This window comes from Desmodus rotundus, chromosome 2 (genome assembly GCF_022682495.2).
Source record: "Desmodus rotundus isolate HL8 chromosome 2, HLdesRot8A.1, whole genome shotgun sequence".
NCBI classification, from domain to species: domain Eukaryota; kingdom Metazoa; phylum Chordata; class Mammalia; order Chiroptera; family Phyllostomidae; genus Desmodus; species Desmodus rotundus.
Window position 1 is genome coordinate 131661189 of NC_071388.1, and position 13484 is coordinate 131674672.

Consider the following 13484-nt stretch of genomic DNA (forward strand, 5'->3'; position numbering starts at 1 on the left):
TCTCAACTTACATGTCGCTGGGATCCATCATATTCACACCTTTCAATTTTGCCTAAGCTGCCATCTGAGAAGTACAGTTTCTCCGCATGGTGGTCAATGGTGAGGCCATTTGGAGTGAGTATGTCTGAACTGACCACCACTTGGGCATTTTTCCCAGTCAGGGTCGATCTCATGATACTTGGATGCTGTTCATTCCAGTTTGTCCAAAACATTAAGCTAATTAAAATAAAAATTGTGAAAATAAATTAAAATTTTATTAACATTAAAAACGGTAGGAACATGGCAATGTCAAGCTATTTAGAAAGAAACAAAATTATTTCTCAGATCCTATGTCATTAGGAAAGTCTAGATAATAAAGTGTTATATGTACATTATATTTACATGCAAATTTCCCAGTTTCTAAAATGAAACCTGGAAACTATTTCTGAAAATCAATTATCCTGTTCACTCTATCAAATAGAAATTTAATTAAATTGAGTCACTTCACTGAATAGTGAGGACTTATTATACTTGAGTACAAAACAGTCATCTTAAATTTTCTATGAACTGCAAATATTAACCTACTGTTATCTTTTTCAATGTGTACAATATGACCTTTTTGGACATCATTCTTGACCTATTTATTTTCTTCAATGGTGAAGATCAAAATGACCCTCTTCTTCCAGGTTTGTTTTTTAAATTCTGCATCATCCTTTCACATGGTTTAGAGAAATACAATTACTAAACTCCTATATTTATTTAATATCTTCTTTCTCTTTTCTCTCAGAATGATTTTTCTATAAATTACAATGTTGTTTCTGGAATTCCAGCAGTTATTCTTAAACCCTTAAACATATTTGTTACTTAAATATTTTATAGAAGGTTTTACCTCAGTGTTTGTCAAGCTATTCTTTTTTAAAATATTTTTTTAATTGTTGTTCAATTACAGTTGTCTCCATTTTCCCGCTACCCCTTTCCCTCACCCCACCCACCCCCACTTCCCACCCTCATTCCTTTGGCTTTGTCCATGGGTCCTTTATACATGTTCCTGGATGACCCTTCCACTTCTTTCCCTCATTATTGCTCTCCTCCCTCCCCTCTGGTTACTGTCAGCTTGTTCTTTATTTCAATGTCTCTGGTTATATATATTTTATGTCAAGCCATTCTTTGAGGAAGTTCTAGAATTACAAAGAAGACCTTAGAGGTAACTGGAAGAGTGGTGGAGAGGCTGCAGAGTTTCGTTTCATTTTCTAATTCCTATTTTTACTGAAACAGCTCTGTTTTTCATTTTTTTAATCTTTAGGACTGTCCCTAAGAGTGTATTAGAGGAGCAAGTGTTGCTGCTGAGGATAGAAGATAGGAAGGGAGGGAGGAAGGAAGGAAGGAGAAAGAAAAGAAAAAACAGAAGGAAAGAAAGAAGAAAAAGTAGGAGGAAGGTAGAGATGCTGAAAGAAAGTCTGCTTTAAATATTTGAAAAATATGCTTAATAAATATTGATAAAAACTACTTGAAATAATATTTTGTATTTATAGCAAGACTGCATATATCATTTCTATATGTAATCATGTATTTATTTTTTTAATATTTTATTTATTTTCAGAGAGAGGAGAAGGGAGGTAGAAAGTGAGGGAGAGAAACACTGATGTGAGAGAGGAACACCAGTTGGCTGCCTTTTGCAAGCCCCCAGTCAGGGACCTGGACCACAACCCAGTCATGTACCCTGACTGGGAATCAAACTAGTAGCCTTTCAGTTCACAGGCCAGTGCCCATCTGCTGAGTCATACCAGCCAGGGCTATATGTAATCATTTAAAGGCAATGTAGGATTACAGCCAAAATAATTATTTAATATGTAGTTTTTAAGTATTATGCAAAAACATATTACTGGATAATATTTAAGTTCAAAACAAAACTCTACTTGCTAATTTAAAAATAATCCTCACCAATTAAAGAAAGCTAGGTGATCTATGCTCTTTGCTAAAATAATTTATAGTATTTTATCTGTTCTATGGAACATACAAGTGTTTTAAGTAAGCAAGAGTCAAAAGTATTTTGTTTTAGAAACCAGTATATTAAAAAAAAGAATTCCACTTTCTTGAATTATGTAGTTGTTTTATCCATAATTGTGACTTTTAAAATGAAAACTTTAGTTAAAACATTTTAAAAGTTATACATATAAATATGTGGTGTTAAATACAAACAATGTATCTGCAAGATTTTCCTAAATTGCTGATTTTCAAATTATTCAATTTCTGATGCATTAATATACTTTTAACCTTACCTGTCCTTTCACAGATGAGAAAACACAGGCCAGGAGTATTGAGTAATTAAAGTTATAGTAACTGAGTCAAGTTTTGAACTCAAGTAGCCTAACTTTCATCTACAATTTAAGATTTTATTTTATTTGAAAATTTGGACTTTATTCTTTCATTGTTTTGGATATTTTCTAGATTTTTAAAATTTTTGTTTAATTTATTGGGGTGACACTGGTTAATAAAATTAAATGCATCACAAGTGTACAATCCTATAATACATCAACTGTATATTGTTCCTTGTGTTCAAAACCCAAAGGCTAGTCTCCTGTCACCATTTATTCCCTCCTTTACCTTCTTCTACCTCCCCAACCCCCATTTCCCCTGGTGGTCACCATGCTGTTGTTTGTATCTATGAAGTGGTTTTGTTGTTGTTGTCTGTTTGTTTTGCTAAATCTTTTCAGCTTTTTACCCAGCCCTCACCCTGCTGATAGCCATCAACCTGTTCTTTGTATCTATGAGTGTGTTTCTATTTTGTTAGTATATTTTTTCATTCGAATATTTTAAATTTTTAGTTAATCAGTGAAATTAAGGTGATTCGTAGGTATACAGATGTGTAAAATGGTAAAAGATATTTTTCATACTTTAAACTTGAATTACATATAATTCTTGATTAAAATATTTGGTATATTTAATTCTAATTGAAAGTTTAGCATATGAAAAAAGAAAATGTAATTTTTAAGGTTTATAATACATAATTATAAGATAAAGCACTTTCCAACTAAAACTAATTATATATAAAATATAGTCAGTGATCTCTCTCATGTTTATTTCAAAATTGTCTTATAAATTTCTAAGATCAACTGCAGGACATTTGTTATTACTCTAAAATATCTCAGGTGAACCATCGAGAGCAGTGCATCTGATTTCCAGTACAGGCTGTATAGTGATGGGACAGAAGTGAGTAGCACTAGCTCTGCCTCAGGGATGGGAAGGCCCATGTGCATCTGAACAGTCACCAGAGCTGCGGGAAGTCAGCCTTCTGGCAACAACCTTCATCTCTCAACCAACAGAGCCATTATTTACAAGGTGAAGACATTCCATTAAGTCTAAACTCATTTCCAGCTTTATAACAATATCCAGATTTAGTTACTCACACTGAGAAATTCAGGTAGTTCTTTCTTCTCTCAAGTAGTCAGGGCCAGTGTCTAATGGTCATTGTTTTGTATTCTTTAATTTTTTTCACTACGCCTAAAAAGAGCTCTTCTATTTCTGCTTAGTGAAAGTCAGATTGATCTGATTTTTGTTTATTTGTTTCATTTAAGGATAAAGAATTTTCTAGTAGTTAACAAATATCTTACTATATTGTATGAGAATGGGACTCCATGGGTATGTATTTTTTTCTACTTAACCCAAGCTTTGTTCTTCAGTTTTCATTTAATTGCTTCCTTTATGGAAGTCCCCCCAAACACGTCGCTTTTCTAATTTGTTTTGCTTTGTATTTGGTCCACTGCTGCATAGTAGAGCCTGAGCATTTTATCTTGCTATGAATTCTTTATTAGTCTTATTATAAGTGCCATTATATATCATCAAACAGATATGGGCTACATAAACTGTTGTCTAGTATCTAATGTTGACAGTATAGCTGCACACAATAATTTTTGTTTTGTTTGTTTTCTCAGTATTTTAATTGAAGATATCCCCAGTTGTTAAAATTACTAAGTTTAATTAAAGAAACACCTTTTAGTTTTCAATTTATATTCAGTCTTTATTTCAAATTTATAACTTCAAACAGCTATGCCCTAATGACTTCTTCATATACCTTTTCCACCACAATACTGTCTCTGTTTTCCCTTTGAAATGGATTTCTTATGGAGGTTATACCTGGTATTCAAAGAATCTGATTTTCATTATTCACATTTACAACTAGTTCTATGAATAGGGAAAAGAGAACTCAAAGGAAACCCTTCATTTTAAAGTTATTCATTTTAACATTAATATAACTTGGATGGATAGTTTTTGTATGACAGTTATAATGAAGAAATAAAAACTCAGTTTTTTTTTTTTTACTTTTGGCATTCATCCAGGGCTAGCACATGTGGATGGTCATCCTCTGACATGGTTATGACGGCCTCCCTGTCAAACGCTCCAGGCCGAGTCTGGTCCACTGTGTGTCTGGTGATGGATGAGGTAGTGGAGCTGGTCCAGTACAGTGTATCCCAGGCCCTGTGATAGGCAAGTCCTTCAACAGAACCCACATCTGAAAGAAGAAAGAATAAATTTAAACTTTTATCTGCAAAATACTTGGCCTCTGGACAGAAAATAAAAAAGCATTTAAAATATATACATGTATCTGTTATTTCATTAATAATTTCTTCACAACCTCTCAGAAATAAAATATAATAATCATGATGTGTGTAATTGACAGCTGATCATACACAGCAAAGCTGAGCTGTGAATTGCTCATGGGAACAGGTTTTGTAAAAACTCATCTTTAAAAATTGAATCTCCTCATTCAAAAAAAAAATAGAAACTCAGTTAAGTAATTGCCTTCTATTTAGAAAAATGGTGGATTTTATTTTTTGTATTTTGAGCATTAATTTTCAAAAATTATCCAGTGTGCAAAAACTTAGTGATACATTTGAAAATCACATAGCAAAGATACCATTTAGGTACAATCACAATGAGTTTTCTTAATATTACATCTCAAGATATCAAGGAAAAGCAAACATATCAAAATTTGCAATAGTATCAAGAAGCCAAAATCTAACCACACGTGCAACATTCAGTGGTAAAGTATGATTTAATAAATTAATACGGGAAGTTTTTTTGATTCAATTCAAATAATGTGATTTAAAAGCAAAAGAAAATAAAGTTAATTGCCTATATACTTTAAATGTTGTTAGAGAAAGACAAATGGTAGTACATAGATTCCAATACATAAAAGTGACAATGTGAAAAACAAGAGTTATTATTTCTTAAAATTGGGTTCCCAATCTCTAGGATAATATAGGGTAGCTGTTTTATTTTTCCATAGAGGTGATTGAGTATATCTTTAAGTATGAAAAATTATACTTTTATTTTTCATGTTTTCTGTTTTCCTCAGAGTTATTACTTTCAACATGTCAACTTTGAGAAAACAATATGAGTAGCTTTGGCAGTTATACTAAGAAATTAACTTTTAACAGGAAAAGGCTTTCTATTGTTTTTTCTCTCAAGGATGCTCTGAAAAGAATTATTCAGCTCTTCTGAAAATAACTGGATGAAAAGGGTTGTTTCCAGGCTTAAAATAGGTAAATATTTAGTTTGGTGGTAAATAGCTTTAGTGGGAATGAAAAACAATATTAAATCCATTTGATCTATATTAATTTAATGTGACTACATTTTTTTCATTTATCTATTTCTTTCTACATGCAATAGACCAAAATCCACTCATAAAAATTAATAGCTACCATTTATGGAGCACTCTCTGCTAGACACTGTGTTAATTGGTCTGCGTACATCACTTTATGTGTAAATCTATTGGGTGAACTTGGTTTTATTGTTCCCCTTTCCTAAGAAGGCAACTGAAACCTATGGTCTGAGGACTGATTGTGTTAACGCAAGATTGTAAATGCAAATTCATGACTTCCAAAAGCCTATATTCTTTAACACCAATATTTGGAGATGGGTTCACAGCATCTGGGATTATTCTCGATCAACACCAAGTTGGAACCAAACAAATGATTCATCAGTTTTAAAATATCGGACTGCAGGTGAATTGTATAAACTGTAATTTACCTTGAGTAGCTTCCTCTCACACAGTCAACAAAACAATTTATAATAAGTAATATGGGTGATTAGTATGGAATCTTAAGCCAGAGATAATGAAGAAAATTATAAAACACAATCATAAAGCCTGTTGAGCTCTTTTTCTCTAAATCATAATGTGCTCTTATTTGAGGCAAGTAGGTAGAGATTCATAATGACCAAAGGTGTATCAGTTATTAAATAATAAATCATCCATCCCATGGCAATTTTTGCACTATCAAATCACTTAAGAAATGAAGTGAACTCTATTAATAGTATAAGCAGCATTACATTCCTTTATAATTCACAGATTGAATGAGAAATAGCATAGCATTAAAATAAATACAAGCAAATCAGAACCATTAATCCATCCTCACTTTAGATCTTCCCCTTCACCTGACTTTGACAGATCTTCTTCATGACAACTTTTCCCTACACATCAGGAAAAAACACTCTGTATCACCACGGAAATGAAGCAGATGCTTCTTTCCTGTGGTGGACAAGTCCTGGGTTACTATAGTACCTAATTCATCTCACTCCCCAGGTACGACCTCTTTTGTTTTTGTAATAGATGGCAGACTGACAGTACACTTAATTGTAACCTGTTGCTGCATTTAAAATATTTCAGTAATATATCCTGAAAAAGATATTTCATCCCTCATAATTGTATTTGTCATTAGCAAGTCACTAATTAAAAACCTATACCAAATTTTAAAAATCAGGAAAAATATTTTACTTGAGATAACCTAAGACATTTATGTAAATTTTGTGACGATTTACTATAATATGGGGTCATGTGGCATGTTTGTGTGTGTGTGTGTGTGTTTGTGTGTGTGTGTGAACAGGTACAACAGGAATTTTGAATTACCAGTCCTGGCAGATAATCATGTAGGTTGAAAATTCAAGTAAAATATCTACCTATCCAGTCAATAAGTCCTGTAATACTGAAGAGTGTATCAATACAGAGTTAAACATTCTTGGAACTGAAGGATATAGAATAGACATAATTAAGAAAATAACTCTAATAGTGCTAATTCAGCAACTCCATACTTTTGATGGATAGCTAGTAAAAAACCACATTCTCACCCTATGCACTTTCAAAGTAAAAGAATCCCCTTCTTTCCACAGTCCTTTTGATAAGTTAATTGGGTTTGGCTAAGCTTGGATGAGTTACTAATGTCCTTTGATAGAAGTAGAAAGAGAAAGTCAGTTCATCAAAAGATATAATGCAGGCAACTTACTCAGAAGCATTGCTTAACCTAATTTGCTGTGTTATAGTTTTCACAGCAATGGGTTAAAAAAAATGAATCTACTAGTCTGGCACATTGACACTGACCACACTCTGACAAATACTCAGAAGAGTTCTTAGAAATCACACATCAAATAGTAACAAGAGCTCCTTCCTGCCTCTGCAGAGTTTTAAAGGCAGGGTAAGAGCTTAAGGAATGGAAAAGGCAGTGAAGGATTTGCTTGGGACAGAGCCACAAGTACAAAACATTGACATTCATCTGGCTAGAATAACAGTCACAGATAAATCCTCTTGCAAAGTTAACAGGAAATAATATTTATCTCAAGAGCATGCTGCAACTGCAAGTGTCACAATGCTCTCCCTTGTTGAAAGTACACTAATCCCTTATTCACTGGCTTCTTTTCTAAAGCCAAGGAGTAGCAGAAAGCTTGCTGTTTAAAGCTTAAAATAAGAAGTTTCTTGATACACCATTCCACATCTATCTTAACTTTGAGATTCCAGAGTAATGGTCCTGGGTCCAGTTCACAGTCTGGACCTGATATTGACCTCCACATTCTACAGCATCCACATGGCCGTGGTTTATTTTAAGCCTAACAAAACATTACTTAAATTTGGCCTAAACTTTACTGTTCTCTAAAATGTCTGGTTTCCTTCCTTCCTTCTCCCCTTCCTTCCTTCTTTCTTTCCTCCCTTCCTCCTCCCACTTTCTTTGCCTATCTCTCCCTCCCTCCCTCCCACCTCCCTTTCTTTCTCCTTTCTTTGTTTCTTTCTTTCTTTGTTTCTTTCTTTCTTTGTTTCTTCCTTCCTTCCTTCCTTCCTTCCTTCCTTCCTTCCTTCCTTCCTTCCTTTCTTCCTTCCTTCATTCATTCTTTTTCTGGGGTCAGATAATCTACAGCTCTTTTTGCATTCAGTCCCCCTCATTGTAATGTGTCTATACTTTACATGGTTGAATTAGATGTTTATTTGACAAAATCCAATATATTTTCATCATAAAAATTTTCTACAAACTAGAAATAGATGGTAATTTCCCTAAACTGATGACATGAATCAATGAAAAACCCAAGGCTTATATCACACTTAGTAGTGAATAAATAAGATCATTCCCCATAAGACCAAGAACAAGACAAGAGTGCCCACTGTTACCATTCTATAAAGCTTTGTATTAAAGATTTAGTCAAGAAAATTGGGCCAGAAAATGAAAAGAAGAAATAAATCATCCACACTGGAAAATAAGTAAAACTATCTCCAATGGCAGATTTTTAACAATTCACAAGAAAATTTAGAATTATAAAATCTTCAGATACATTAGAAGGTAGAAGAGCAACATATAAAATTCTGTTGTACTTCTACACAGTTTCAATGAAAAATTCAAAAATAAAATTCACTAAAAAATCCATTTGTAACAGCATTTAAAAGAATAAAACATGAAAGACAGGGAAATAAAATTAGGAATACTTTTTAGCAAAAATGTAATTTTAAAAGTGTACACTGAAAATTATAAAACATTATTGAAAGAAATTAAAGATTTAAAAATAGAAAGATAGCCAATGTTCATGGATTGAAAGAGTTAACATTATTAAGACAGTAATAATTTTGAATAGATAATATTTAATATGATATTAAAAGATATAAGGTGTATTTAATGTGATCTATTTAATAGATCATATTAAATAGTTATTAAATATCTATTTAAATAGAAAATGGAAAATAGTCAATGTAATCACTACCAAAAACCTACCTGACTTTTTTCCAGAAATTGACAAAGTAATCTTAAAATGTGTATGAAAATTTAAGAGACCAAAAATAGCTGAAACAATCTTGGGGGGGAAGTTAGATTAATCACATTTCTTGATTTTAAACTTACTACAAAAAGGTAGCAATCAAGACAGTGTGGTAGTTTCATAAAGACAGACATATAGATCAGTGGAACGGAATCAATAGTAGAAATAAGCCATATTTATAGTGTGTTGATTTTTGACAAGAGATGAGAAAAATTCAATGGGGAAAATTAATCTTCCAACAAAGTATTTACAACCACTATGTAGCCACATGCTAAGGAATACTGTTGGGTTCCTTCCTCATACCATATACACACATACACTCAAAATGTATGTTAGACCTCAGTATAGAAAATCAATTATAAAATTCTTACAATAAAATACAGAACTAAATCTTTATAAACCTGGGTTAGGCACAGCCTTCTTTGTCACGACACCAAAAGCACAAATGATAAAAGAAAAAAATAGGTAAGTTGATCTTTATAGAAATTAAAAACTTTTGTGCTTCAAAAGACACCACCAAACAAGTAAAAAGCTAATCCACAAAATGGGAGAAATTATTTCCAAATCATTTGTGTGATAATATACTTCTATCTAAAATATATATAGAACTCTTACAACTCAACAATAAAGTAACAAATAACCCAAGGGACATATGGGCATAAAAATTGAATACATATTTCTTCAATGAGGTATACAAATGGCTGATAAGAACATGAATATGCTCAGTATTATTAGTCATCAAAGAAATGCAAATCAAAATCATACTTCATACCCAATATTATGACAGTAATAACAAAAGATAATAAGCCTGACAAGTATGTGGAGAAATTAGAACCCTCATACATTGCTTGTAGAAATGTAAAAATGGTGCAGCTGCTTTGAAGAACAATCTGGATGTTTTCAAAATGTTAAATATATAATTAATTATGGGGAACCTTTCCAAGCGTGGGAAATGTGGCCCAGCCCCCACTCGGAAAAGCCAGTGTGGAGGGAGGTTCTGAGGGCAGGACCCATGCCTGCAGATAGGTTCTCCCATGGGGAATCAGTCCCTCATTGTACCCAGGCTGCTTTGAGATTTGCTTTTTGCTAAAACTCCCTCACCCTGAATTGAGGCAGCAAACGTTTACTGCATATCTTTAACTTCCTAAAATCTATGCTGAACCTTCCAAGGACCAGTGTAACCAGCTTAACCACTTTTCCCTTTACATTTGCAAATATCCTTCCTCTTTTATGTAATTAGCAACACCCTCACCTTTGTTTTCTGTAACCACCTAAAGCAACCTGTGCACAGTAAATGAGGATCATCCTCAATGTGGGCACATTTGCCCAGAAAAGCAATAAAAGCCTGTCAAGGTGAGGGTTGGGGCGCTTTCCTCTTGAGAAAGTGGCCGAGCCCTCCCTTTTCCCCCACAGGACTCGGTAGTCTGTGTGTATTTGTCTATTGCAGCCACAACACAGGACCCTGTGGGCCGGGATCCACGCCAATAATATATGACCTAGTAATTCTACTGCTAGGTCTGTACCCAAGAGAAATAAAAATCATAGCCAAATGTACTACTTAAGATTTAATTTAGGGTCTTCTACTCTTCTTTTTCTACTCTCTCCCCATGTTACCTAATCTATTTTCATCATATTAAATACTATGTACTTGCTTTTATAATTTTTGGCCCCTTGTTTGTTTCCTTCATAATCTACTAGGATGCTGTTTGCCATTTTTGTTTTGTTTTTCCATCACCCCACTGGACCAAGGGCAGGGAGCATGGCTGGCTTGTTCTCAGTTGTATCCCACACCATGAGCAGAGTTCCAGGCATAGAGCAAGCAATTTAAATTATTTAAATTTAAAGGGACTAAACTGGTGTGATATGTACTACTTTAATCCATTGAAGGCAGGGTGTGTGTATTTGTTTTAATTCTTATGTGCCCAAGACCTATAATATTGGAGAAGTGTATAGAGTAATAATTAAGAGTACAAACTCTGGATTCAGAAAATGGCTTTGAATTCCTGCACTATCACTTTACTGGCTGGCTATGGGCATTGATAATTCCTTTAACTTTTCTGTATTTTTATTACCTTGTCTGCAATGTGGGAATAGTAATGATATCAGAATTCATAAGGCATTTGGAATGATTATACAAGTAAAGTTTTTAAAAATACAGATGCCCAGTTAGCTCAGTCGGTAGAGCATGAGACTCTTAAAATGGTTCCTAGTACAAAAGGCTTAATATAGGTCAGCATTATAATTATTTTTATTGTTTTGCTCTATAAAAGGCTACAGCCAATTATGCTTAACAACGTTGATGCTCTGTTGCAAAAAATACAATTCCCATTTTACTAGAAATGATAGCTATTATAGGAATTATATTTGAATTCTAAGAGGCCACAATCTACATTTGTAAATATTATTCTTTTTTATGACAGTAAGTTGGACTCCAGTTTCTTTATTCCTCATCCCTTGGTTTAAGCTCAGCCATTTGAACCACTTACTGTATACTTGAGTCATAGTATTTGTAGGATGATTATGTAACTATTTGATGATGTTTTAAGCAGAAAAGTGGTGGGACTATTAGAAAATAAAAAGATTAGGAAGTATTAAATTTTGGTAACATCATGCAAAAGAAACAAGGATAAGGAGACATAGGGAAGGAATTAAAGGCATGAATAGAAGTGATGTTTTTTTTTCAAACATAGGCAGTTAATAAAGCAGAAAAATAGAGAAAATCTATTTCAGATGGTGGAGATTTTTTTAAAAGGCTGGACTTTTATGGACAAGTTTTATGAAGAAAAAAATAAAATTAATGTTGGAAATCTAAAGGTACTTAAAAGACAGATAAAAACATTTGATTTCTAAGAAATTATAGAGTGTTTTGATATTTAACTCAATATGAAAAATCATTGGAATTTTATTAAGTAAAGATTATTCTCTGTCCTTTTATTTTTTATTTTTGAATCCTCACCAGAGGATGTATTTATTGATTCTAGAGAGAGGGAAGATGGGGGGAGAGAGAGACAAAGAAAAAGAGAGGGAGGAAGAGAGAATGTTAGAGAAACATTGAATGGTTCCTCCAGCACATTCCTGACTGGGGACCCAACTCTTAAATCCTCAGTGCAGGCCAACCCCCGAGCCACAACGGCCCGGGTTATTCTCTGATCTTTTAAAAACCACATGATATATTCATAATTTTATGTTTGCTGCATGCATATAAAAACACTGCATACAAATGTTATGTGTTATATGTACACATATTAATATAATGCAAGAAAAGCTAATTTGGCCTACTAACTAAAACTATTATCTTATAAAATATTCCCCATTAAAACATGATTTAAATAACTAAACTTGACTTAACCAATGTTTAAATAAAATAAAAATGGTTAAATTTTCTGTAAATTTCCTAATCATAAACAGTAACTAGATGCAAAAAAAGGGGGACTTAGACTTTACTATAAGAAAACTACTTTTGTTTTCATTAATATGCTATCAGTTGAGTGCCAAAGTATGTAGTATAGGTTTGAAGAAGTACAATAATTCTCGGAGGTACATAACCTTTCCCACATTCACCTCAGTCACACAATCATTTTGATTAAAATATCTTCAAATCCCCACCTACCCTCTGATGCTAATCATTTGAGTCTATGCAATCTATTTTTTTTTTTTAATTTCTCATCCTCAGAGGGTGGTTCAGTGGGTGGGAGCACTGTTCTGTACACCAAAGGTCGTGGGTTCTATTCCCAGTTGGGTTGTGTATGGGAAGGAACTGGTCCATGTACCACTCTCACATCAGTCTCTCTCTCTCTCTCTCCCCATTCCTCTCTCTCTAAAATCAATTAAAAAAAAAACATACTCAGGTAAGGATTAAAACATATTTCTCACCAAACTTTTTACCACAGATCAAACTTTAAAAATCTATTTCCTCCCTTCATCACAATCCTCCAGATTCTTAGTTAACTTAAATTTATTTATCAGACCTTTTACTTATTATCTTCAACATTTCCAAACTATTTTCACATTTTCTACTCAATGAGAGTCACATATCACCAATACCACCTCTGGGTTTCAACTTTTTTCTCATCCTCTCCTATCGCTGGCTTTCTTATTTGACGTATTTTTTACTGTGACTGAACTTTATGTTCATTTGCACTTCAGGGTTTGAGCATGTTGTCTGTCCTTTGTCACATACTTCAGTGCCACACTTCACCTGGGATGGTGGGTCTACCACAAAATGAACAAAATGTCAACCATTTCACTAATGTGCTCACTACTGGCCTCAACACATGTCTTTCTAGAGTTCCCATCATAATTCCCTTAATGGTAGATCATTTCTCAGTTTGCTTTTTGTACTTTTCTTTAAGAAACAAAATATTTTTGGAGGAAAGGATAGAATGATGAACTAAGTTCATCTAGTACAGCTTTAGCTTAGCCTTTTGTTTTTCCTG

At 33.4% G+C, this 13484-nt stretch overlaps 1 protein-coding gene across 1 annotated transcript in view; it reads right to left on the bottom strand.

Annotated features, from left to right (window-relative positions):
• LRP1B (LDL receptor related protein 1B) overlaps positions 1-13484 on the bottom strand; it is a 1720016-nt gene that overhangs the window by 315486 nt on the left and 1391046 nt on the right. The window contains exons 44-45 of the mRNA XM_053919407.2: positions 4300-4489; positions 12-216 (exon numbers count right to left, since the gene is read on the bottom strand). Coding sequence (XP_053775382.1) covers positions 12-216; positions 4300-4489 — 395 coding nt within the window. The remainder of the gene's footprint in view (positions 1-11; positions 217-4299; positions 4490-13484) is intronic.